Source organism: Leopardus geoffroyi, chromosome A2, assembly GCF_018350155.1.
Source record: "Leopardus geoffroyi isolate Oge1 chromosome A2, O.geoffroyi_Oge1_pat1.0, whole genome shotgun sequence".
In the NCBI taxonomy this organism is placed as follows: domain Eukaryota; kingdom Metazoa; phylum Chordata; class Mammalia; order Carnivora; family Felidae; genus Leopardus; species Leopardus geoffroyi.
The window spans coordinates 63814764-63842501 of NC_059331.1; the positions used below are offsets into that span (position 1 = coordinate 63814764).

The following is a 27738-nucleotide window of genomic DNA, read 5'->3' on the forward strand; positions in this document are numbered from 1 at the left end:
GAGGCTCCTAATAAGTGAATAATGGCTTCTGCTGGGTCTCACTTGGCCTGAATGTGTCATAGCAATCGGAGGCATCGTGGTATAAACACACATGGGAAGTCCGGTTTTGAAATTGGGCTTTACACCTTGCCCTGTTGTGAAGGTCACGGCTGAAAGCCGTTTGCAAATGGGGTCGCGCCTCGGAGCCCCTCGCGGAGGCGTGCGGCTCTCGTAAGCCAGACGATGATGCGAGTGGCCCTCAGCTTCTCCTCTGAATGTGGATGCTTTTCCTTTTCAAAAACTTACCACAAGCTTGGACGTCTGGTTTTCGTTGTGGAAAGGGAGGCGGAAGAGAATGATTTCACACGGACAGTTGAAGAGCGAAGGGTGCTTGACTGCAAGTGTGGATTAAGGCTCCATGTCAGAGCCTCGGGGAGGCAAGGGTGGCATGCGTGGGCCCCGAGGGGTGGAGGGTGGTTGGTCCTATGGCGCGGCCCCGCGTCATCAGAAGGGGCAGATTGTTTCAAACGTCGGAGAATCGTGTGCACATTTTAGGAGCGTGTCCGTTCGGAATGCTTGAAAGCACACAGAGGTTTGCGCTGTCGGCAAATCCTCAGCCCTTGTGGGGAGCGGGCTGTGGGGGGCTCCTCGCTGAGGAAGCTCCATGCCTGGGGGCTGCGCGTCCGAGGATGCTCCCTTCTGACCCTCCCGCTCTGTAACAGGTTCTCTGGAGCATCCTCGCGGTGGCTTTGTCCGGAAGGTGTGATCTAGACGCCCTTCGCCTGCTACTGGCGTTTCCCGAGGACGGGAAGTCAGGGTCTGCGGTGCGGGAAGTGTGTGCCCTGCCCGGGCCCGAAGTGTATTCCCTGATTGTGTCCATGAGTCAGAACCTGAATCTGCGGAGTTTCATTTACAAAGTAAGGGGGGTGACCATGGTGGGGGGGGGCTGACATGGGAGGCGTTGCGTCTGTAGAGGGGGCCTGCCACGTGGCCGTGGGGGCCCAGCAAGGGTGCACACCCCGCCAGCCTCCGCCAGCCTCCATGTCTCCTGTGCACTGACTCTGGGAGGGGTGGCTCGAAGCAAGGGGTACCCAGGAGACCTCCCAGGGGGCCCCTGGAGTCAGGCCTATCGTGACATGTGGCACAGCGGTGGTGGTGGTCAACGTGGTCAGCACAGAAGGACCAATAAGGAAAAGCTCTTCCCCATGTGGGGTTCCTTGGGGCTGTGAGAGCCATCCCGTGAATCAAGAGCTGCTCCCACCCCTCCTTGGCCTTGGCCTTCTCTGCCCCATTATGTCCTGAGACCCACAGCCTCTGTCTTGGGAACGTCATGTGCCCATCTCTGCCAGGCCCTGGTCACTTGGGGAAGCAGCTCATTACCTGACCCACACGCTCCCGCACATGGCAGACGGGAGAGTGTGTGCGGGAGAGGGTTGACTGTGGATGGTGAGCACGCTAACCCGGGGGTGCCCCGGTTAACCTCCAATGACCCCCCCTGTGTGGATGGTGAGCACCACTAACCCAGGGATGCCCTGATTAACCTCCACTGACCCCCCTGTGTGGACGGTGAGCACCACTAACCCAGGGGCACCCCGATTAACCTCGTGACCCCTCCGTGTGGATAGTGAGCACCACTAACCCAGGGGCGCCCCGATTAACTTCAGTGACCCCCCTGTGTGGATGGTGAGCACCACTAACCCAGGGGTACCCCGATTAACTTCAGTGACCCCCCACTGTGTGGATGGTGAGCACGCTAACCCGGGGGCGCCCCCATTAACCTCCGCTGACCACCTTCTGGGTTCTGCCTCTTCTAGAAGTTCCTTGTCTTCTGTCTTCCACTGAGTTTTACACTTCCAGAAACTTTGCCTGTGCCCTTAGGGACCAGCCTTGCTCCACGTTCCTCCCCAGGGACGGATTTGCCGACATCTGGGCTCATCAGAGGTGACACAGGTGTTGACAATGGCAAAAGTGCTTCCAAACTGGGGGGACGGCTTTGGGGTCAGGAAAAGGGGGGGTTTGCCTTCCCAGCCTAGTTTCTTCGCGGTCCCCCTCCCTCTGCTGGGTAATTGTTAGGTTACACACGCACACACATTCATAGAACAAATACTTTCAGATCAAGTATATTTAAAATGCACAGGCAGGAGGGGGGCGCCTGGGGGTCTCAGTCCATTAAACGTCGGACTCTTGGTTTCGGCTCAGGTCATGATCTCACAGTTCATGAATTCGAGCCCCATTTGGGCTCTGTGTTGACAGTGCAGAGCCTGCTTGGGATTCTCCCTCTCTCTCTCTCTCTCTCTCTCTCTCTCTCTGCCCCTCCTCTGCTCGTGCTCTCTCTCCTTTTCAAAAATAAATAAATAAAAACCTAAAAAAAGAGAATTGTTTTATTTTCACTCTTCAAATATCCACTTTAGGCATCTCCAAGATAAAGAGAAATACTTGGAAATTTATTTTAATTAAAAATTTTTTTAATGTTTATTTTTGAGAGAGAGAGAGAGAGACTGCAAGCGAGCAGGGGAGGGGCAGAGAGAGAGGGAGACACAGAATCCGAAGCAGGCTCCAGGCTCCGAGCTGTCAGCACAGAGCCCGACTTGGGGCTCGAACCCACAAACTGCAAGATCATGACCTGAGCTGAAGTCGAAAGTTTAACCGACTGAGCTCCCCAAGGGGCCCCCGATTGTAATTTTAACAACAGATTGTATTTCTTCCTGGCTTACGTTTGAGCATTGCTGGCGTAATCGAGGGTGTGATGAAAACCTGAACCAGGTGCACGCCAATGAAGAGGACGTTGATTCGGCACAACCAAGACGTCTCCCTAGTTCGAGAGAGAATAAAATCCAATAACCAGGCTTTCACTGCTCACGCAAGGCTCATGAGAGTAGAATGTACAATGTTGGTTATTTCACGTTGTGTCTTTTCCCTTTGAGACTCTGATGCCTTTGGAAGCGAGCAGAGTGCTCAGCTCCCTGTTGGACGTGGTCTCCAGGCTCAGCCACCTGCTTGCCAAAGCCGGCCACGTTCTGGAATACCTTCCCGAATTTCTTCGTGTGAATAAAATCACTGCCTTGCTGGACATGCCCGACTTTCAACAGGTGTGTGTTCACTTTTGGTCCCCGGGGAAATATTCAGATTTGCTGCTTTGGCCTGTATTTGTCTTCCGGCATCTAAAGTTTGCATGTGGCAGCAAAACACAGCAATGGGAGTACTTTCTGTGGCTGCGGAGGCAACAGCCTGGCAGGAACGCTGGGCATCTCCCTAAAAACCGGAGGTCGGAGACTTCGTTGAGCCACATCCCCCCACATGGTGGTTGGAAGGGTTCACACATAATCTGTGAAGTCTGAAATCCCTACGTCGTGTATGAGCACACATGAAATTCCACAGGCTTGTTTAACTTCATCCCGAGAGTTAATTGCTTTCAAAAATCTTCACGTTTATTTACATGCAAATAATTGGCTTACGAAGCACAGATTATGTACTGCAAATACAAACACAAACTTGCAGGAAGTTAGTGGGGTGATGGTAGCTTTTGCTTGGACGCCGTCTGCCTGGACGGGATGCACGGGGAGAGCAGGTGCGTGGGGGCACGCAGAGAGAGGTGCACGGCGCGGGGCGTATGGCAGGGTCCTCAGCGGCCTCGGGTAGGACAGTGCTGTGTTCATCAGCTGATGGGCAGTTTGGAAAGCCGTCAAGTGTCTGGGGGATCTTGGCGGTAGACAAACGTGAAGAACATTAATTCACAGATTTAGCGATCTTTTATGGATTGATCATTTATCACTGGACGGACCAGGATTTGCTGGTGCGCATGCGTGCGCGTGTGCGTGAGGGTGGCCTTTGTGTAATGGGTTAAAGTCCAGAAAAATCACTGCACGTTTTGCGGGGTGTTTGGAGGGCAGAGAAGTCTGAAGCCCAGATTGCGTGCTTGGGCGTGGTGAACGTCTTGTGTGTTCAGCTGGAGACAGGGCTCCCTTGCAGAAGGTGGAGTCCCTGTTGAACGATACCTTATTTGCCTCATGTTCTCAGGATCCACAGAATGGCCAGGCCAGAAGTTCAGCCTTCGGTTCTTTCCAGTCCGTGATGAAGAAGCTTTGCAAGGAGCCCGCGTCGTTTTTCAGCACCTCCAACTCATTCATTAACTTGCCCAGAGTTAACGAGCTCCTGGGAGGGGACAAAGAAAAATTCAACATTCCCGAAGATTCAAGTAAGGCGACAGTAATCTGTGTTTGCATCTTGGCCACGAGCCCTGCTCTGTGCTGAATGTTCGGTGTGAGGGTGGGCGCATACTGGCAAAAAGTGGTCCCCCTCCACCTTCTCAGCTGTATCTCTCCGCTTTCACTGAGGCCGCACATGTGGACATGGCTGGTGGCTTTGGAAGCCCCTGGCGCCCACCCACACCAGCTGTTCTTCTCCCTGTGTCATCAGGGAAATGACACAGGTCTTCTTGTATCCGTGTCTTAGATGAGACCATCGTGATTCAGAGATAAGATCACACGGCCAAAAAGGCATCACTTGTTCAGGGGTGCGGGGCGCCGAACCCCACAAGTGTACTGGCACATTTAGTCTGCCTTTCTAATTAAAACAGCCACTTTTTTTTTCTTAATTTTTAAAAAAATGTTTATTTGTTTTTGAGAGAGAGAAAGACAGAGCATGAGTGGGGGAGGGGCAGAGAGAGAGGGAGACACAGAATCCAAAACAGGCTCCAGGCTCTGAGCTGTCATCACAGAGCCTGACGTGGGGCTCGAACTCAAGAACTGCGAGATCGTGACCTGAGCTGAAGTGCGATGCTTAACTGACTGAGCCACCTAGTAACCCCAAAAACATATTCACTTAAAGTGGGGCCAGGAAGTCGCTTATCCATCCACAGTCCTTTGCCACTGAGTCTCACAGAAGACAGATTTGTAGGTGGCCGCATACATTTCTCCTTGTTGTAGGATCTCACCACGTTGCAGGGACCAAAATGGTGCTCTTGGTCTCCGTGCCTGGACCCCCTCAGTGGTACTGGTCAGCTGGGGCTCCCCAATGGACCAGGGTGTCAGGGATGTCTGACTCTGGGGCTCCCAGTCCTTTTAAAAGGGTTTACCTGATTGCTCGGCCAGGATCATCTTCTTTTTGAGAAATGCCAGGTCAGCTGATTGGGGACCTTATTTACAGCTTCAGCATTCCTTCACCATGCCTGGGAAACCCACCCAGGGGATGGCATCTGTCATTCCCAGCTCCTGTCCGCAAGTCAGGGCATGAACGCCAGGGGCCATGTTGGGATTCTGCCTACCACCTGCCCCCGATATATATACAAAATATATTATATTACAAATTATGTCTTATATACTTACATATATAAAACATGCTACATATTACAAATTATGTATTATATATTTGTATATATTTCTTTAATATGAAAAATGTAAATCTAAATCTCTACGTACCATGTGCATGGGGTGGAGAGAGTCCTGGCAGGACCAGGGAGGAGGAGGAGGGGGCATTTTGTGGAGCTGGAGGCGTAAGGTGTGAAGCCACCTCACAGCAAACTCAGAGACAGTGTGTTCGTGTGCTCATCAGCGAGTGGATAGTTCAGGTAGTTCCAGATACAACATGATTTGGCAGCATAAACACACATTAATGTTGTTAATATCTGATAATTTTTGTTGTCCGCTTCTCTAATTCTCATGTCTTCTTTTTTTTCTTGCGCTTGGGTTTCTTGAGGATTTTTTATTTGCTCATGAAATCTAATCATCCATCCTTCCATCCATTCCTCCATCAATCTATTCATCCATTTATCCTTCCTTCCATCCATCCATCCATCCATCCACCCATCCACCTATCCATCCATCAATCCACCCATCCACCCATCCACACATCCATTGATCCATCCATCCATCCATCCATCCATCCATCCATCCACACATCCATCCATCCATCCATCCATCCATCCATCCATCCACCTATCCATCAATCCATCCATCCACCCATCCATCTATCAGTCCATCCATCCATCCATCCATCCATCCATCCATCCACCCATCCATCCACCCATCCATCTATCAGTCCATCCATCCATCCATCCATCCACCCATCCATCCACCCATCCATTGATCCATCCATCCATCTATCCATCTATCCATCCATCCATCCATCCATCCATCCATCCATTCACCTATCCATCCATCCATCCATCCATCCATCCACCCACCCATCCACCCATCCATTGATCCATCCATCCATCAGTCCATCCATCCACTCATCCACACATCCATCGATCCATCCATCAATCCATCCATCCATCCATCTGTCCATCCATCCACCTGTTCATCCATCAGTCCATCCATCCACCCATCCATCCATCAGTCCATCCATCCATCCACCCACCCATTCACCCATCCATTGATCCATCTATCCATCCATCCATCCATCCATCCATCCATCCATCCATCCTTCCGTCTATCTTTACATCTATCCATCCTTCCATCCATCATTTAACCATCCATCCTTCCATCTATCCCTCTAGCTATCCATCCATCCTTTCATCCATCCATTGATTCATTCATTCACACACTCACTCAACCATTCATCTGTCTAGTTATTTAGCCACCATTGAGGACCAGTCTTTCTTAGTGCTTTCATACATTGTATTTCAAATGATTGTCACACTCACCACAGACAATATTAGTACCCTCATCTTCCAGAAGACATGCTGGAAGCTCAGAGAAGGGTAAATCACTTACCCAAGTTCACACAGCTCACAAGTGGCAGATGTCAGGATTCCTGGTTTCAAATTTTTTGTTCTGTACATAAAGATGGTTATGTCTTTTCTGAAATGAAAATTGTTACTGTTTACATCAAGCTGATAATTTGAAATATAACTAAAAAATATCAATGAGAACAACCTTTATAATTAATGGTTTAAAACTTCATTATGTATCCATGCTCTTAATTTATATCTCAGGGAGTTTTTTCTATCAATTTTATTGTACTTGTTGAATAAAAAAACGTTTTTTTTTTTCCTTTTCAAGTGGACAATTTGGGAAGATGAAATTAATAGTGGAAGTGATCACAACAGCAATATTCATACCTTGGGTGTTAGGAATCATGGTATCAAAGCTAAGATACTTCCATTTTTTTAAATTATTTTTTAATGTTTAAGAAAAAAATTTTTTTTAATGTTTGTTTATTTTTGAGACAGAGAGAGACAGAGCATGAGCAGGGAAGGGGCAGAGAGAGAGGGAGACACAGAATGTGAAGCAGGCTCCAGGCTCTGAGCTATCAGCGCAGAGCCTGACGCGGGGCTCGAACTCACAAACTGTGAGATCATGACCTGAGCCGAAGTCGGACGCTTAACCGACTGAGCCACCCAGGTGCCCCTTAATGTTTATTTTTGAGAGAGAGAGGGAGAGACAGCATGAGCAGGGGAGGGGCAAAGAGAGAGAGGGGGATGAAGAATCCAAAGCAGGCTCCAGGCTCCGAGCTGTCAGCACAGAGCCTGATGCGGGGCTCGAACCCACAGACTGTGAGATCATGCCCTGAGCTGAAGTTGGATGCTTAACCGACTGAGCCACCCAGGTGCCCTGAAATATTTCCATTTTAAATGTTCGCTCCAGGAGTAAAAGAACCAGTTGTACTAAAGTACTCATCACTATTTTAAAACCATATATAAGAATCAGTCACTAAGCACTATGGTGATGAAGGCTCTACCCTCATTAAGCACCTATTCAGTTAGACAGGTTAGTTGAGTAAGCCCTCAGTTGAAACCAGTTAGCACCACAGCAATGATGAAAGCCACCTTGAGGAATCAAGGGTGGAGTGAAAAGAAGGTGACTTAATATATCGAAAACAGTAAGTTCAACACTTCTGTGTAGGTGCAGGGAAGAAAATTCAGTAACAAGATATGAAGTTAATTTCATAAGAAGAACCTAATTCTGTTCTCAATCCTGTAAGTGTTGACAGTTTTCTAGATTAAAGATCAGGTGCATTTCTTTCTATTACTTATTTTCAGGTGTCTTAAGGATGACTTAGTTTGGACATGTGAAGGTCATGCTTTCCTTTCTTTTAAAGTATTGAAGCAAGGGGCGCCTGGGTGGCTCAGTCGGTTAAGCATGTGACTTTGGCTCGGGTCATGATCTCACCGTTTGTGGGTTCGAGCCCCGTATCGGGCTCTGCGCTGACAGCTCAGAGCCTGGAGCCTGCTTCAGATTCTAGGTCTCCTTCTCTCTGCCCCTCTCCTGCTGGTGCTGTCTCTCTGTCTCTCTCAAAAATGAATAAATATTAAAAAATTAAAGCAAAAACAAAAAACCCCCAAAATATTGAAATAAACATGGTGTCCCGAAATTTCTTTTGAGACAAGAGGCGCCAAAGACAATGACAAGAAAAATTCTTGTGGAATTTACTGCCCAAATTCAGAATTGTGCCATGAAAAATGTATCTAGATCAGTCATTGAAAAGTGACGCACCATGGATATGTAAATGAGGGTTACTATTAGCCTGGGCATCCCCTATCGTGAGTAATTTTTTGTTTGTTTGTTTGTTTAAATTGTGGCAGCACCATTTTGCTTGAACCTCTATCAGGAAATTCTACAGTCTCCAAATGGCGCTTTGGTGTGGTCCTTCCTAAAACCTGTATTACATGGAAAAATACTGTACACACCAAATACTCCAGAGATTAATGAGATCATTGGAAAGGTAAGTCTGAATGAATGAGGATGTTGTAGATTGGGAAGAAATCTTTAAAGCTCCATAATGTTCTATAGATTGGAATGCAGATGTTTTTGTGTGTTGAGTACGGTCCATCTTGGCCTTTTCCTGCCCTTGCTGTTAACCTTGGTTGGACGTGTCAAGGGGTCTCTCTCCTGGGGGACACTTTGGGGGCGGGAGGTATTATTTGGAGCAGGTGCACTGGAGCAGGTGTTTTGTTTGGTGCAGCCGGTGCTTAAGGAAGAGTCAGACCCCACCTGTGTGTAGTCTCGGCCTGGTGAGGGACGTGTCCCATTTGATTGCGAGGCTTTGGCGGCCTCACCCTGTGGAAGAAAAGCTGGGGGTGGGGCAGGCAGCTCCGCCTCCCCAGGAGCAATGCCAACACCGCAGGGCTCTGTTTTCTCTCTCGTACCGCCTCCCACCTGTACGCTACGGGACTCGGGATGGTTCACGGGCACACTTTGTTCCGAAAGGATTGTGCTGTATCTTGTGTGGTCTTGTTTTCGTGTCTGGGGGTGGCTCGTGAGGAAGCCTGCAGGCACCTTGAGGGGAGCTTCACAGAGAACACGCAAACCGTCTGATCCAATGCTCAGACCAGAAGAGGAGAAGCCAGGTTGTACTGGTGATGAACGTTCCAGCTTCAAGTAGTACTAACGTGAAAACGAAACAGTTAAGCGCCGGCGGCGGTCGTATGAGGAGGTGCATTACTTTTGGTCCAGGTGGACTTTGCGCATCCCCGTGGTCGCCATGAGAACGCCCCAAAGCTCCGTCCCCCCGTGACACGGCTCAGGGGCTGTCTTTGTCTCCATGCACTCTGAATGTGGCCCATAACTTGTTTTCATCTGGAAAGCATCATCTCGGAGGAGTATTTACTGAAACTCTGACTCTTGCAGTGAAATGATGTTAATCTCGATAAACAGCAGGAGTGAGTCTTTTCACAGCTACTCCTGACAGGCCCGGAGCCAACGCCAAAGTTATTCCAGATTCCCATCGTGGTTAAGCTTTTAAGGGCTGTGTTTTTTTTTTAAGGAATTTCATAGCAAATGACTCTCTAGAAAGCTTTCTTGTAAATTTCAGTTGTTTAAAAAGAAGCTGTGAGTTTCTTTTTTTGATTATATGTTATATATTCGTGGTATTCGTAATACGTGTGTTCTAGTGTTACAGGAATTAGTGTCACAGCTTGCACTTCGGAAGAGCTCACCCTGCGGTGGGGAACGAGGAGACAGAGAAGCGAAGGAATAAGTTAGATGTGATAGGAGGGGTATGTTCAGTGTGGCAGGATGCAGAGACCTGAGCTGCTCCTCGAGGACGGAAGGGTTTGGAAAAGCCTTAGGAGGGCAGGGCATGTCTGCCTCTGTCAGGCTGGGGAGCCGGGACAGAGGTATGGGGAGGGATTGAGCCCCGTGCATTCTGAGGAAAATGAAAATTCTTTCTGTTTTTTTTAAAGTGTATTTATTTATTTGAGGTGGACGGGGGAAAGAGGCAGAAAAAGAGGGAGAGAGAGAATCCCAAGCAGGCTCCACGCTCTCAGCCCAGAGCCCGACACGGGGCTCAATCCCATGAACCGTGAGATCGTGACCTGAGCCGAAACCAAGAGTTGGACGCTCAACAGACTGAGCCCCCCAGGGGTCCCTGAGAATCATGAAAATTCTGGAGAAACCAGCAATTTCCCTGATTCTTGTTCCTCCCATGTGAGATTTTATAGGCAGTACCAGGAGCTGGCGTCCTTCTCACGCGTCCAGTGTGACTGGTGACTTTGGATGTGGACATCCCGGTTTGCACTGATAAGGCTGCCTTTCTGGCATTGTAGGCAGGGTGCATTATTCTGGCAGTCAGCTGCGACTGTCTGGCTTCCTGAACATTGGATGCGGTCAGTAGACGCTTGGTCTCAAGCCCCACCTGGCTGGAGGTCCCGGAAGCTTTGGCACCTGTCATGTGAAGCAACATCAGCTCCATGTTGTAAACTGTTTAGTACTTCATCTTATTCTCTGCATCACTTTCTTTTTTTTTTTTTTTTTACGTTTATTCATTTTGAGAGAGAGAGAGAGAGAGAGAGAGAGAGAGAGAGAAAGCATGAGTGGGGGAGGGGCAGAGAGAGAGGGAGACACAGAATCCGAAGCAGGTTCCAGGCTCCGAGCTGTCAGCACAGAGCCCGACGCAGGGCTTGAACTCACGAACCGTGAGATTGTGACCTGAGCCAAAGTCAAACTCTCAACCGAATGAGCCTCCCAGGCGCCCCCAGAACAGATTTTTAACAGCAATATTGTGACAAGGACTGTTCAGCCTCCTAGCACTTCGGTGTGAAGTGGCCACCATGTCTTTAGGAGAGGGTGTTAATTTCACAGGGTTCATCCTTGGACACTGAGGGAGGCACCCAGGACCGTGATGGAGGTGACACAGGCAAGGCTGGGGGGGGGGGCGCCCTCCCTGTTCCCTCCATCTGCGTGACCTTGGGCTTGTCACTCTCCGCGTAGAGACCTCTTCCTCCATGAGCAAAATGGAGGCGCGAGCAAGCTCCGGGATTTCATCGGGGAGACTTGTTCGTGGGGACACACTGCGGTCCATGGCGTCCTTACCGTGCGCTTCTTTGGCTGGGCTCTCTGACGGGTGTGTCCCCAAAACCATCTGCACCCCCTTTGACAACCACTTCCCAGACCCCAAGAACACAATGGCTACGATATCTAGGGAAGACCCAGCTCGTTCTGGGAGGGTGTTTACATGTGGATTGATGGTATTTCCACGTTATTATTCGGGAGATCCCAGTCCATCAGTGCGCTCGTTTAGTTTTGTCGGTCAGAATTGTGTTTGGTTTGGGGGCACCTGGGTGGCTCTTGATTTCAGCTCAGGTCGTGATCTTGGTTCATGAGTTCAAGTCCTGCGTCGGGCTCTGTGCTGACGGCTCAGAGCCTGGAGCCTGCTTCGGATGCCCCTCCCCTGCTCACGCTCTGTCTCTCCTCTCTCTCAAAAATGAATAAGCATAAAAAAAATTAAAAAAAAGAATTGTGTTGGTTTTGGCCCCAGGTTGATGCAAAATTAAAGAACAGAGTGAAGACAACACATGAGCTTTTATTTTTTTTCAATTTTTTAAAATGTTTATTTATTTTTGAGAGGAGAGGCGGGGGAGCGAGCAGGAGCAGAGAGAGAGGGAGACAGAGGATCCCAAGCAGGCTCTATAGTGAGAGCGGAGAGCCCAATGTGGGGCTAGAACCCATGAACCGAGAGACCTTGACCTGAGCCGAAGTCCGACGTGTAACCGACTGAGCCCCCCAGGTGCCCCAACACATGCGTGTTAAGAGAGATTATAAAAGTGAAAAAAACGAAAACAGATACAAGAATTAGATTTTACGTCCACGAGTAAGTAGCCTGTCAGGAACGGCATCGTGAGCTCAGGGTGCACACGTCAGCCACCCACCGGTGTCCTTCCCGATGGGACGCCAGCCCGCTACACTCAGCACCGCGCTCTCCCCAGAAAAGTCATCTGACTCCCTGTGCTCCATTTCCTTTTACCAAACAGCCTAAAAATAACTTTCTTGCATGGCGTGCAGTCCGGAGGATCAGAATGAAAAATCAGAAATGACACTTAGGGGGCGCCTGGGTGGCTTGGTTGATTAAACGTCCCACTTCAGCTCAGGTTATGGTCTTACAGTTCGTGAGTTCGAGTCCTGTGTCAGGGTCTCTGCTGTCAGCACAGAGCCGGCTTCGGATCCTCTGACCCCTTCTCTCGCTGCCCCTCCCCCACTCATTTCCATCTCTCTCTCTCTCTTTCTCTCTCTCTCTCTCTCACTCTCTCAAAAATATTTAGAAAATAGCAAACAAATGTAGTGCTGGATCTTCTCTACCGACGTGATTTCTGAAGGACATTATGACCGTGTTCGTCGGGTCCTGGGGAGGGTGAAAATCACCCTAGGAAGCAGGCAGAGGGGGCTGGGAGGCTGGGGATTCCCAGCCAGGGTGGGGCCTGGCAATTTTGTCCCCAGAGGACCTGTGGATACTATCTGGAGTTGTTTCTGGTGTCATAACCAGGGCGCTGCTGGTGGGGGGAGGGGGGGAGCTCCTGGCACCCAGTGGGTGGAGGCCGGGGTGCCGCTGTGCACCCCGAAATTCACAGGGCAGCCCCTGCTGTCGTGGGGGAGGCTTGTCTGGTGTCACTGGTGCTGAGGAGGAGAAACCGCAGGATGAAAGGTGTCTAGACAGGGTGGGAGCCCAAGGGAGGAGAGGACAGAGGAGGGACAGCCTGCGCTCAGAGTGTGAGCCCAGGCTCACCCAGGCTATCCTGTCCTGGTGACGGTGCTCAGCAGGGGCCGAGGGGAAGCTTAGGGCACAGAGCACTTGGCCTTACCCCTGTGAGTCTCAGAACAAGTTGTCACTGCACAAGCTGGCCCCAGGGCACCGTGGTGGTCAGGCGGAGGCAGGCTTGGACTAGCGTCTCCCGGCATGGGGGGGAGGGAGCCAGGCTTTCCTGATGTCTGTGTCCTGAGCTGAGGTTGGTGGCCTGCTGTGTCCCTGCGGCTCCAAGGGGCAAGGGGGGCCTCGGCCCCAGGGTGGCCTCAGCCCAGTTGGAGCCCCGTGGCCCGGGCCGGGTGTCTGAGAGCAGGAGCTGAGATCAGACGTGTTTGTTGTGTGGACCACCATACCCAGCGCCCAGTATCACAGTGGGCAAATGGTTGTTGAATGAATCACACAATACTGATTATATGGCTCTTGTGCCCATTCTGTCGAAGACTTCCCTGAATTTACGTATACCCGGGACAGGATAATCTCTGGGCCAAGCCCTGTGCCCTCCCTGCGTCCGGTGACTCTTCCTTCCGTCACGGGGGCCGTTGTTCCCGGGCACAGGTCAGTGGTAGTCCTGCCTGAGGTTGGCAGCGGTCTGTTCTGGGTATTACTTACCCTGATTGACCCCTGGCCAGGCCCCTGGCGTGGACCGTCTCACTTACCCCTCAAACAAATGCTGGTGGAAGGAACTCATACCCATTATACAGAGAGGAAAACCACAGCCTGGAGAGGAGATGTTACAGAGCTGGAAAGTGGGGGGAGCTGGAATTCAGGCCACATGTGTTACTCTGAAGTCTTTGACACACAGCCTGTATGAGCTTGTACGTAAACTAGCCGGGAGACTTGGACAAGAGATTTGTTTTCTCCCAGGCCTGGAGGCTGCAAGTACAAGATCAAGGTGTCCACAGGGTTGGTTCCTCCTGAGGCCTCTCTCTTGGGTGTGCAGATGGCCGTTTTCTCCCTGTGTCATCACATGTTTGTCCCTCTGTGCGTGTCTGTGTTCTGACCTCCTTTTCTTATAAAGGTCCCACTCTTGGGGCGCCTGGGTGGCTCAGTCGGTTAAGCGTCTGACTTCGGCTCAGGTCATGATTTCACAGTTAATGGGTTTGAGCCCTGTGTCATGCTCTGTGCTGACAGCTCAGAGCCTGGAGCCTGCTTCGGATTCTGTGTCTCCCTCTCTGCCCCTCCCCCGTTCTCTCTCTCTCTCTCTCAAAAATAAACATAAAAAAAAAACCCTGCTCATTAAGGGTTAACATGTGACTTCATGTTGATTTTATCCCCCATTTTAAGACTCTTTCTCCAAAAAGAGTCACATTCTGAGGTCCTGGGGGTTATGGATTTTGGGAGGACACAGGCTAGCATGAACACTGACACTTTCTTTTACCACTTGAAAATGGAAATGTGTGGGGCCATGTAGGAAACTCGCCAACTCTGTCCGTAGGGTTCTGTGGCCAGTTCTGGAATCACACGGAAGGGAGGTTAATTTGCTAATGAGCGCATGAACACGGGCCTTGATTCTGCAAAGCAAGAAACGCACGGAGGCAGGTTCCAGGGCCGCTCCAGTGACATCACCTGGCCCTGGGGTCCCCCAGATACTCTTCCTTGAACCCTGTCACTGTGAACTCGCTCCCGCGGCAGGGTCCAACCAACCTCACTTGTCGGCGTTACCTGCACAGCCTGCTCATGACAAGCTGCTTGTAGGCTTCTAATGAAGAACCCACTGAAGTGTGCAGACCTTAGTTTCCAGGGCTGGCAGGAGGAGGAGAAGATAGGGTTCAGATCGCTTTTGTAATTAAAACACTTTCCCTAAAAGTGGAACTAGTGACACTTTCCCTGGGTCCCTGGAGGCCCCCTCTGTCAGAGAACCGAGACTGTCGCTTTTATTCTGATGACAGTTTGCTCTCAAGTTCTTGAAGCAGCCATGAAGCCTCAGTGTGGGTCCCGCTACTTTGGGCCTGAGGAAGTTTCCGGAGATCGAGGGCAGCTGGTGGCCTGGCAGCCGGACATGCCGGCTGCTGTGAGATGGAGACCCAGGCCCAGGGGTCCAGGAGTCCCCGGGCTGTGAGCAGTGTCGCGAGCAGGGCTTGGTGCCGGCCACGTGAGCCCGGGAGGGAGAGCCACGCAGGCCCCACCGTCCCACTTGCTGACTGTGGCCGCTCTGTGGTCCTCGTGCAGAGCCCCACGTCAGACTCAGGGCGACCGCCTTGGCACCCTGCCTCGACCTCCCCAAAGCCCCGGGGTCAGTTTCTGTGGCTTCTCACCTCTGTCAGCTCTGCAAGCCTACAGTTTTTCTTTTGTTGGGTATCAGACCACGTTTAAAACTAGTTTTTGCTGTTTGGAGTGATTTTGACATAGTTGCATTATTGGCGCCCCTGGGTGGCTCAGTCGGTTAAGCATCTGACTTCAGCTCAGATCACGATCTTATGGTTTGTAAGTTCAAGCCCCGAGTTGGGCTCTGTGCTGACACCTCACAGCCTGCTTGGGATTCTCTCTCTCCCTCTCTCTGCCCCTCCCCCACTCATGCTTTCTGTGTCTCTCAAAAATAAATAAGCTCAGGGGCGCCTGGGTGGCTCAGTCGGTTAGGCATCCAACTCTTGGTTTCGGCTCAGGTCATGATCTCACGGTTCGTGAGTTTGAGCCCTGCATCGGGCTCCACGCTGACAGTGTGGAGCCTGCTTGGGATTCTCTCTCTCCCTTTCTCTCTGCCCCTCCCCCTCTCACTCTCTCTGTCTCTCTCAAAATGAATAAACTTGAAAAAAAATAAAAAAAAAAGAAATTGCATGATCTTTCCTTCTTAGTTTTATTCATGGCATACACATTTTTGCTGTTTTCTGAGCACGGTGTCTGTCTGGTTATTTTCCAGTGTGTCGGTCAGGGTCCAATCAGAAGAAACAGCAAGGAAGGTTGAAATGAAAAATCACGACTGTAACAAGAGCTTAGAGTCCCAGGGGGTTGGTTAAGGATGTGAAGAATAAAGGCCCGGGGCAGACCCTCACCGGGGGCTGGCAGGACCTCGGGGCGCGGGAGGAACCACCCTGGAAATGGCCTCCCCACCCAGGGTCAGGGTCCAGACCCCACTGGGAGGAACACAGCTGTGGTCAGCTGGGTGCAGAGGTCACCGGGGGCCCTGCTGGTGATGCCGAGGACCTGCATTTGTGGGTGCAGGGGAACCCCTACGCTTGGCCACTCTGCAGAGCTGGACCGCGGCACAGCCGGGGAGGTCATCGTGGGGATACCGCACCCCTGGGAGGTGCGAGTTCTCAGACACCTGCTGAACCGTGGAAGGAGGGACCCTAGGGACATTGCCTTCTCTATCCTGCTTTAAAATACTTGCCAGATCCTTCCGACGTCTGATTTACCTCAATATGGACATCAGTTAATTGCTTTTCTTTTTTCCTTTTTTTTTTCACGTTTATTTATTTATTTTGGAGGGGGAGGGGCAGAAAGGAAGAGAGAGAGACAGAGAGAGAGAGAATCCTAGACAGGCTCCGAGATGTCATCGTGGATCCTGATGTGGGACTCTATCTTACCCACCGTGAGATCATGACCTGAGCTGAAACCAAGAGTTGGTTGCTTAACCGGCTGAGCCACCCAGGCTCCCCTCAGTTAATTGCTTTTCGTATTCAAGGTGTGATTTTCTGGTTCTTTGTGTAGAGGGCGATTTTCACTTGTGTTGTGGGAACTGGGGGTTTTCTGTCAGGAGATTGTAAAAATGTTTTATTCTTGCCAGAAGTAATGTCCCTCAGGTTTAACAAAATACAGGTTTCAGCCTCCCTGTGGTTGTGGTTAGAGGGACAGTTGAATCCTAGCAGCCTCCGATAGGCTGGCCCCTCTGCTGCATCTGGGGCTCCCCTGGCCCCTGATGCTCCTGCCTGAGGGTGGTTTGTCCAGGCCCACATGCTTCCAGATGCTTCTGGGGGGCGGGGGGATGGGAGTTTGTGGTCGGGAGCCCTCTTGTTGGGGCCAGGCCACTTGTCCCTGTACCTCCTGCTTGGTGACTGTGCGGGGTGCGTGTGCTGAGATCGTCCATGCGGGACCCTCTGTCGCCTCCACCCTCCCCTGGGGTTTCCTGGGCTGCTTCTCTGCAGTGAGGGTCCTGACTGATCCTTTTTGTTGATGTTTCAGCAGGATTCCTGTCCATCGTGGGAGGAGTGAGCCTCCCGGCTGCGTTCTGCTGCTGGCTTGTTGGCTGGGGAAATGCGGGGTGTGGGTCAGCTTCTGTTGAGTGGGGGTCAGAGGGCACCCTTCTGCTGATATTGTCTAGTCCTGGGGAACCGACTGGCTTGCTTCCTCCTTCCTCCTTTTAGAGTTCTCTATGGACGCCTCTTGCATTGTTTCCAGAAGGTACGGCAGTTCAAGCAAGGAGACAGGGACTTGTGGACACAAGTCCCCTTTTCTGAGTCCTTTTGACATGAGTCTGCTTATCTCTGCTGGGTGCCTGCTGGGTGTTCCAGGCCCGGCCCTAGGAGCAGCCGCTTCTCCAGCAGGTTCTAGTCTCGCGCTCTCAGTGCCGGAGAGGTGCCTTGCGGTTAGTCCCTGTTTTCCACCTCCTCGGTCGCTGGACACAGCACACGTTCTGTTCCTGCCTGAAGGTTTTCTATGGCTTATCTGTAATTTGTCATGTTCCTTACAAAAATATATTTCACTGAGATTTTAAAATCTAGGGTCGCAGAGATAACATTCTTTTGCTTTAAAACATTTCCTCTGTAGGGGCGCTTGGGGACTCAGTCAGTTAAGCATCTGACCATGGCTCAGGTCATGATCTCACAGTTCGTGAGTTCGAGCCCCGCGTCCGGCTCTGTGTGGACAGCTTGGAGCCTAGAGCCTGCTTTGGATTCTGTGTCTCCCTCTCTCTCTGCCCTTCCTCACTAGCACTCTGTCTCTCTCTTTCTCAAAAATAAATAAAAACATTTTTAAAAAATTATAAAAAAAAACATTCCTCTGTATGTGTTATAGGGATTTTCCATACTTGGGAGGTTTATTTTCTAATATTATCAAGTTAAATTATTAAATTATCTATTATTCAAACATCAGTGTTTCCGATTGTTTTGAATATTTAAATTCACACCAATATTAAGGTTTAGATGCACTCTAATATATTGATTAATATTAAATAATTTAAAATTAGACTCAGCAGAGATCTGTATACTTTGTTGTATGTCTAGGAAAATAGCTCATTTTCTCATTGTTTTTCTTTTTCTCCACGTCATTTCTTTTTAAGTTTTAAAAACATTTATTTATTTACGTTATCTCTACCCCCAAAGCAGGGCTTGAACTCACAACCATGAGAACTAGAGTCACACCCTCCACCACTGAGCCAGCTGGGTACCCCTGAAGTCATTTCCTTTTAACATTTATTTTTATCAATTTCTTTTGGCTTTCCTCAGATTTGTTGTATTATTGTATTATGTTGACTAAGTTTTGGTTTTTAATTAGTAACAAACTTACTGGAGTCTGCAATTTGGTTCTATCTAGCATGTTGTTATGGCTAATATCTTTATTATTGCCTATGTAAACACTTCCTAAGTAATGTCCTATAACTCAAGAGTTATTTGTATTATTTAAAATTTGCAACTCGTTAAATTAAAAGGTTCACACAGGGCGCCTGGGTGGTTCAGCCGTTAAGCCTCTGACTTTGGCTCAGGTCATGATCTCACAGTTTGGGGGCTCGCACCCACATCGGGTGAGCACGAGCCCTGGGTGAGCCCTGCTTCTCTCTCTGCCCCTCATGGGATTCTCTGTCTTCCCTCTGCCCCCTCGTTCACTTGGACCCTCTCTCTCTCTTTCTCTCTCAAGAAAAGACAAGTGTTCACACAAACTTTGGCTAAGAATTTCTAATTTCATAACACACACCTAAATGATTTATATATTTTGGGATTTTATTGTATGTTAGTTTCAATAAATTTTCTTCGGCATTTGAAAAGCAAGGATATGTATGTATACAGAGGATAAAATAGGATATTTTAACTAATTTAGGTAGCAATAACTAGTCATACAAAAAAGATGTACAATTTGTATTGGGACACCTGAGTGGCTCAGTTCCTTGAGCACCTGCCTCTTGATTTCGGTTCAGGTCACAATCCCAGAGTTGTGAGATCCAGCCCCGTGTCGGACTTGTTGCTGAACGCGGAGCCTGCTTGGGATTTTCTCTCCCCTCTGCTTCTCTCCCTGACGTGTGCATGCACACACGTGTGCACATGATCTGTCTCTCTCAAAACAAATAAGGGTATATATATTTATAAACTTACCAGATACCTATGTAAGCATACATATATATTTGGTGTGTCTGTGTGCGTGTTTGTAGAGTTAAGACTTTTCAGATCTCATGTGGTTGCATAGGGAACACCATTCAGCCCCGGCATGTGGGTATGCAGTTAGGCTGCTGCCGGGGCTGTTTACTGAGCACTTATTATGGCCCAGACCTGGCCCCGAGACACTGTCACGTACCCTAATATCACCACCTCTGCTAACCCCATTCCTCTCGGAGCCTGAAGCCGACGGTTAAGCAATGGGGGCTTAAGGCCAGGCAGCAAACAAGGGACAGAACTAGGGTTGTAACCTGGACAGGGGCTCATTCGTGACTTGACTCTTCAACGACCGTCTGTCGGGTTGCGAAGGGCTCCTGGTATTCAAGTGTTACCATGTTCCTTTCTTGTTTCTAGTCATTTTTACTTCATATATTTTGATGATATGTTCCTGACTGCATAAATATTAATCGTTGTAAATTGTAATTTTTTTTCAGAATAAAACAAATTTTGTTCTTTTAAAAAAATGTTTATGTTTTAGAGAGAGGGGGGAAGGTATGAGTGGGGGAGGACAGAGAGAGGGGGACAGAGGATCCGAAGCAGGCTCTGCTCTGAAAGCAGAGAGCCCCATGTGGGGCTCGAACTCACGAACTGCGAAATCATGACCTGAGTTAAAGTTGGACGCTTAACAGACTGAGCCTTCTGGGCGCCCCAAACCTTGTTCTGTTTATTCTTTTTACTGCAAATTTTCTTTTGTCTGTTGTTACCATTTCTAGCTTTTTTTGTTTTGGCTTGATATTTAAATCTTTTGTTTTTAGTCCAATATAAAAATCCAGTTGGCTTTGATAGCATTGTGCATAATCTTAATCTTAATTAAGAAAAGGGTTTTGCTTACTTTGTTCATAGCTATATTTCTAGCACCTGGACCTGGCTTACAGACAATAAATATAGACACTTCCTCAATCACTTAACCAACTGGGTCTGAGAATCTCCATCCTAATTGGATGTTTGGACCTATTCATAGTTATTGTTGTAAATGGCACGTCTAGAGTTATTTTTTCATTCTCTGTTAGTTTTAAAATTTATGCTTGTCCTTGTGGTTTTCTTTTTTCCTCTCTTTTGCCAAAGGAATCTGTTTTTCTCCCTTCTGTTTTTTTTTTTTTAAAGATTTTATTTTTACGTGATCCCTACACCCAATGTGGGGCTCGAACCCACAACCCCAAGATCGGGGGTCACAGGCTTCACGGCAGGCGCCCCTTCCTTCTGTCTTTTTAATGTGTGCTTACCTGTCACAGTTAATTCTTACTGGGGTGGGAGTCCCAGTTCGCCTGCTTGCGTCTGTACCCGCCCGTTACCCTGTCTGTCGCCGAGGGAGCCTGAAACCCTATGGGTTTCTAACATGATGACAGTCACCTCCGTAAAAGTTAGCAACTGGGGGTTCTAATTTCAGTTATAACCTTCCTATTACAACTTTATGATTGTTACACTTAAGTTTCAAGAATCATTGTTGGCATCTGGATTAAACTTAGAACTTTGTTAGCCATTATTTAAAATCAGTTCTCTGGGGCGCCTGGGTGGCGCAGTCGGTTAAGCGTCCGACTTCAGCCAGGTCACGATCTCGCGGTCCGTGAGTTCGAGCCCCGCGTCGGGCTCTGGGCTGATGGCTCAGAGCCTGGAGCCTGTTTCCGATTCTGTGTCTCCCTCTCTCTCTGCCCCTCCCCCGTTCATGCTCTGTCTCTCTCTGTCCCAAAAATAAATAAACGTTGAAAAAAAAAAATCTTTAAAAAAAAAAAATAAAATCAGTTCTCTGTGTGAATGCTTTCATGGCTCCTCTCCATTTTGATCGTATTGGGAAATTTCTATTCTTATATTGTTGACTTAACTTGTACTCAGGTTGTCTTCAAGTGACTGTTGGGACCGTTCACAGGTAGCTGAGGTTCTTTCTCCTTGGGTGTCCGAAGATGGCTTTCTGGGGCTCCCCCCTTTGCATCATAGCCTGGCTGACGGAGGAATTCTTGGTTTATGTTGTCTCTCTCTCAGGACTATAGCATGTGCTTCATCGTCCACTGACCTTTAATTTTGCAGAGAAGCTATCTGAAACGACATGAGTTTTTTTTTTATTCCTTCTGAAGAAGCTTCTTGTGAACTCCTTGGGTGCCTGGGTGGCTCAGTCGATTAAGCATATGACTCTTGATTTCGGCTCAGGTCACGATCTCACAGTTTGTGAGTTCAAGCCCCGTGTTGGGCTCTGTGCTGACAGCGTGGAGTCCACTTGGGATTATCTCCGTCTCCCTCTCTCTCTATAACCCCCTTTCTCAAAATAAATAAACTTTAACATAAATAAATAAATAGTTTAAAAATAAAAAAAAGAAGTTTCTTGTGAACTCCTCGATGCATATATATTCATTCAGTTAGAATCCCAGATCTGACGAGGTATGTGATTTTGTTTATTATCAGAAAGGCTCCGAAACATTCAGACTCAGGGATGTTTGTGACCAATGGTGATTCCTGACCCCGCTCTGGCCCCTTCCCTCTCCTGGGATTTGCCTCCTCTTTGGCTTAGATCTTTAGCATCTGTCCTAGATCCTGGTTTTACTTTTCTTCCCCTCTGTCTCGCACCTGCCCTCTGAGGGCCAGGATGGCGTCATAGGTTGGTTCTGTGTGGAGACTGTCCCTGTTGCTGGTTCCAGAACACTGCCCGTCTGCCACCCGCTGGTTCTGGGTTCAGCCGTCCGGTGGTCAGCCCTCAGGTGGCAGCTCCTTAGCCTAGACGGCTCCTTTTTATAGCCACCTTCTCCGCTCTCCTTGACCAGCCGTGACAATATGGAAAATATGAAGCAGACATTGCCTACATTTTCTCCTCTCTTTCATGAAGTCACCTCCAGCCGAAGACCTTTCTCTCTCCTGAGTCATAGTTGGCCTCCTCTCTTGACCAGGAGGATCATTTCACAGGCCCCAGAAGCAGAGGACTGCGTTTACCCAGCGCGGGCAGGCAATAGCAAGTGTGTGAGTCCTGGTGGCCCAGGTCCACACGCAGACAGAGTGAGACGTGTTTCTGCACCTATTCACATGCTTGGCAGCCAAGTCCCAGGAGGAGGGGCTCCGGGCCGGGCTGGGGGGACAGGGCCGCGACCTGTGGACACCCCAGCTGTGCTGCGGGGGGCGCTCCTGCCCTATATTTGGGCTGGGAGTGTGCTTTCCTATCTTTTCTGGGCTGGCTGGTTTTCAGCTCCTGACCTGGGATGACCTGGGGCATTAGGAGGGTCTCCTGGTGACCCCAGGGATGTGTGGTTGGACTCTCCCAGGCCCTCTGTACTAAGCCTTCTCTTTGGCATTTAGACTATTTTCGGTATTAAAAATATAGTAACATTCCATGGACATTTTCATGGAGATACCTTTATATTTCATTCATTTGTTTTTAAATGTTGATTCATTTTGAGAGAGACAGAGATAGCAAGTGGAGGAGGGGCAGAGAGAGAATCTCAGTCGGGCTCTGCACTGTGAGCCCAGAGCCTGACACGGGGCTCGAACCCACAAACTGTGAGATCATGAACTGAGCTGAAATCGGTCACTTAACCAACTGAGCCACCCAGGCGCCCCTATATTTCATTTAAATCATTTCTTAGGATAGAGTCCTTTTATCTTTAGGGAAAAAAAGACATGGGCATTTTTTTTTTTTTTTGTGGGTCAGTGACTCAAGATTTTTATGATTCCAAGCTATTTTACACGAATCTTGGGTTTATTTGCTCTGCCAGCAGCAATAAATGATCCAATACGACCAGTTGTGCTGTATCTTCAACAGCGCTGGGTGTCGTAGAACAAATACACGGACATTACCTGACAGCTTATTTTCGAGGAGATGTGGGCAAACATTATTTTGTTTAGCCGGTACGTACTGGGGACATTGGCCGTTCCCCTCTGTGAACTCAACCCTGGGAGCACCACGGTGAACAGGTGGGTCGCACCTGCAGAGATGAAGGCACCAGAGCCGGTCCCCTGGCGGGGGGGGGGGCGTGTCGGTCGGCCTGCCCGTGGCCTTGGCACTTCTTTGTTCTGCTGGCCAGTCCTGTCCTGTGGCCTCTCTCCCCTGCTGTAGCTGCACAGTCCCTAAGAATCTTCCTGAGGTGGCTCAGCAGAGCTAGAGACATACCCACATTTGCTTTCCTTTGCAGGCAAATTATACTTTTCATTTCGTGGACAAGCTGAAGACTTTAACAGAAACCTTGCTGGAAGTGTCCAGCGTTTTTCAGAGTGGAGGGAGTGGCCAGATGCTCAGCAAACTGCAGGTGAGTGGTGGCTTTGCTCCCAGAGCACCTGCTAGGGCGCGTCTGTGAAATCAGAGTGGCCCCTTCGAAGACCCCAAGAGCCCCTCGGGTGTGCTTGTTGGTTGACTAATCACGTTGACCTGAAGGTGAACTTGTGAGGCAGTTTTGTGAATTACCAAGGGTTTTATTCGTGCCGGATGTCACTATTATGAGCATGGTGAATAATTTATCAACACTGGCCCATTCTTCCAATTCCATAACTTAGATGGAGGCATGATTTTGTACCTTAATGCTCCTTTGAGTGGTTTGCGTACTATTCAACTCTGGGTCTACTTAAAGGATCAGTTATCACTCCCTGACATTCTGTATCGAGAACCTAAAATATTCCAGAATTCGGGGGCTGTGGTTTAAGATGGCCAGCTCCTGCAGAGCCCCACAGCCGTGAACTTCAGAACTTTAAATGAGGTAGGCCACATAATAACCGGGGGCCATTTGAAAAAGAACCCTAACTCACCTGAAGTCTGATAGCATGAGAAAGTAGGCTTGCATTTTCATTCCTGTTCCACCTGTTTCTTACGCACCAGGTGAGTAGGTCAGGGCGATTCACGGCATGGATTCAGGAGCCAGCTTGTCTGGGTTTGATGCCCAGTTGAGCTGAGCCTAGCACTGCTGTGTGATCTCGGACTGGTCACTGAACTTCTCTGTGCCTTGGGTTTCTTATCTGTGCTGTGAGGAAATAATCGTAGTTACAAGCTGTAAATCACTGAGGGCCTGGGAGGTACTTGGAATAGTGTTTGCCACGCAGAAAATGCTTCTGTGGGGCCTCCCACAGTGGGTGCTAAGACGGGAGAATTTTATTTATTTATTTTTCATTTTATTTTATTAAAATTTGTTTTAAGTTTTATTTTGAGAGAGAGAGAGAAAACATGAGCAGGGGAGAGGCAGAGAGAGAGACGGAAAGAGAGAGAATCCCAAGCAGGCTCTGAGCTGTCAGCACAGAGCCCCGACACGGGTCTTGAACTCACGAACCGTGAGAACATGATCTGAGCTGAAATCAAGAGTCAGACGCTTCACCGACTGAGCCACCCAGGTGCTCCCCAATGGGGGAGAATTTTATTATGGGAGAGGGAGGCAAAGGGTGCTGGGGAGCTTGGGAGCATAGGCACCTGAGGACATGCAGGTCTGACCCCGGGACCCAGAGAGGGAGGGAGGCTGGGCGGGAGCATCCTAGCCGGTCCTGCAAGGTAGTGAATACACTGCCCAGAGCTGCGGTCAGTTTTCTCCGGGGAATCCTGTGCCGGGGGGTCCTGCGGCTGCCTGCAGTGGGCCCGGGGGGGGGTGGTCGTGGCCCCCGACAAACCCAGGTGGTTTCCAAGCCCAGCAGCAGCCGTCAGTTCTGTCCTGGTCTTTGAAGGTCCACGACGCTGGTTCTGAGGGCGGCCACCACCGTGCGACTGCCGGGACTATTGTCATATTCTTCTTTGACCTGTCTGCTCGTGGATTAGTTTGTTTATACGGGGGTCAGTAGGCTTTCTCTGTAACGGGTCAGATGGCAGATGATGTAGGCTTTCCTAAAGTCTCTGCTGGGACTGGAAATTACACACCGCATCGTAAGCAACAAAGGGAGCATCTGCGGAGTCTCGTGAGGATGTGACCAGGTGCCTGACTGTCCCTCGAACCACACGGCTCCTTGGAGAGGTCCTCTGATGGTCCGCCGTCCGCCAGGCAGTCACGTTAGCAGCGCAACTCTTTCCTCGATCTGACTCTGGCACCAGCGGCTTAGGCTAGTGCCTTTGCTGGCGACCGAGGCCTGGACCTCCTTCCCGCTCACTTAAGAGTGAGTGATCTCCTCTCGGAGATGTGGCCGAGGTTCAGGGACTAACACACAGAAAGTGGCCACCCTGTGTCTGCCACGTGCCCGACAAAAAATATGTAAGATTCCAAAAAGAAGCACACACCAGGGTTTCGTACTGAAATCCTGTCATCTGTAGACACGTCAATGAAATTGTCACATCTCTGGGGCGGGTGTGAGAAGTCAGAGAGCTCGATGCAGAAGGTAGACCACATTCGAGAATTCCTTATCAGGAGTTCCGAGTTGTAAGGTTGTGCGCTAACAAAATGTCGGGGTCACATATAAATATTCTCTAGTGAATGGACACGTTCCAAAATTAGTCCCTGTTCCGCTAGCCTCCCCCGACCCTCCCACCAACCCTCACCGCTTAATCCTGGCGCTGGCCTCACGGGATTTTGTCCTCTGTCTGCTGTGGACTGTTGGGTGCTGTGGGGGGCAGTAGTATACAAGTCAGTGCATGCCCACTTCAAGATCAAGAGGCAAAGTTTCATGAAATCACCTTGGAGGGGGCACCTGGGGGGCTCAGTCAGTTGAGCATCTGACTCTTGGTTTATGTTCAGGTCACGATCTCAAGGTTCGTGAGATTGTGCCCCACGTCAGGCTGCCCACTGTCATCTCGGAGCCTGCTTGGGATTCCCTGTCTCCCTCTCTCTCTGCCCCCTCCCTCCCATGCTCTCTCTCTCTCTCTCAAAATAAATAAATAAGCATTAAAAAAAACACCCCGAAGAGCCCTCTGTAGGGAAACCATTGACAAAGGAGAGGCAAAGCCATCAAGATGTAAGAGGGGTCGCAGCGATCATGATATGAAAGTTTCTCCCGAAGATGAGATTTGGTTGCCGAAGGATTAAGAGGGTTCAAGGGACGCAGAAACCCTTCCTCAGTGCTTTTCTGACAGTGGCCCCCTCTTTACAGCTGGCCTGTGGAAAAGACCCTGTTAAGGATCTGATACAAAGGGTCACCATACACTTTTGTTAGAAAATTTTGCTGGAAGGTCACACTGAGTTCATTCTTGGTTTTCAGAGATTAGTGCGTGACTTCAGTTACAGTCTGAATTGTCACAATTGTTGCTTTTGGTTTTCAAGATAAAATTGTCATCAAATGTTAGGCCGTTATTTACCATGATCTTTAGAACCTTTTTTTTTTTTTTTTTACCATGATTCACTTTATGTGTCCTTGTCTTGTATACTGAAACTTTGAGTTAACCTCACAAGTATTTTTCATTGAATAATAATTGAAGAAATGAGATTATTTTTGTGAAGCTGTGTTATTTCCCTTTAGGCAGCCCTGAGAAACAAATTCATAAGAAACTTTGTAGAAAGCCAGCTGCACATTGATGTAGACAAGCTGATGGAAAAGCTCCAGACTTACGGTAAGTGGGTGGGTGTGCGGGTGTAAGCCGGTGAGCGTGTGCGTGTAATTGTGCGAGCACACGTGGGCGTGTACGTGGGTAGGCGTGCAAGCTGGAGGCCAGGTGTGCAAAAGCATACGTGGGCAGGTGTGCAATGTAAGTGTGCGGGTGTGCGAGTGCACACGATGGGTGTGTGAGTGTACAACGGTGGGTGTGGCAGGGTCCGCTTCCCGATTGGCCCGCCGCCGGGGTGCTCATCCTCCTGCCTCTAAGTTTCAGGGTGACACTGTCCAGTCGTTCTTCCCCTCGGGTTTCTGCTTTCTCGTCCACAAGACTAGAAATGCTCTCGTTTGTTCATCCCTGCGGTTTTCTGATTTGCCGAGTCGGGGCTTGAGTAGCAGGGAGCGCACTTGGAGAGGAAGGCTTCTGATACCAAAGGCAAGAATTCTGAGACTTCAGATAAGTTTATGGAATGAGGGAGCATTCCTGAGTCAGGAGGTGACGGAAAGCAGGTGCGTCGATTGGAAGATTTGGAGCTGAGGCTGGAAGGTTCTGTCAATCAGCAGACGGTTGTATTGCCTCCGTAGTTTGTTAGTGCATGAATCCATTTGTTTGTTTCTTCTAAGTTTATTTATTTTTGAGAGAGAGAGAGAGAGAGTGCACGTGCAGCAGAGGGGAGGGGCAGAGAGAGAGGGAGACACAGAATCTGAAACGGATCTGCGCGGATAGCAGAGAGCCTGATGCGGGGCTCGAACCCGCAAACTGGGAGATCATGACCTTAGCTGAAGTTGAACACTTAACCGACTGAGCCACCCAGGCTGCCCCGCGTGAGTTCATTTACTGAGCGAGCGCACAGGAGAGTCGGGTTCTGTGCCGGGATCTGGAGACCCTGCCCCACCATCCCGGGCGGGGCGCAGACAGTCGTGTCAGGACCAACGGCTCTGAGGTGGAATCAGGCCCCGCCCGGTGTGTCCCAGGGGTGCTCTTAGGAGCCCGGCCTGGCCGGGGGCAGGATGGGAATAGAGGAAGGACCCGAAGGGAAGGGGGGCGTCACTGGATCCTGGCATTCTGCCCATGAGCGGGAAGGGGCTGGTGTCC

At 49.6% G+C, this 27738-nt stretch overlaps 1 protein-coding gene across 1 annotated transcript in view; it reads left to right on the plus strand.

Moving 5' to 3' along the window:
• The window catches only part of ABCA13 (ATP binding cassette subfamily A member 13), a 402236-nt gene that overhangs the window by 123266 nt on the left and 251232 nt on the right, over positions 1-27738 (plus strand). The window contains exons 24-29 of the mRNA XM_045494253.1: positions 702-896; positions 2904-3068; positions 3997-4174; positions 8504-8643; positions 23348-23461; positions 26571-26661. Of these exons, the coding sequence (XP_045350209.1) occupies positions 702-896; positions 2904-3068; positions 3997-4174; positions 8504-8643; positions 23348-23461; positions 26571-26661 (883 nt within the window). The remainder of the gene's footprint in view (positions 1-701; positions 897-2903; positions 3069-3996; positions 4175-8503; positions 8644-23347; positions 23462-26570; positions 26662-27738) is intronic.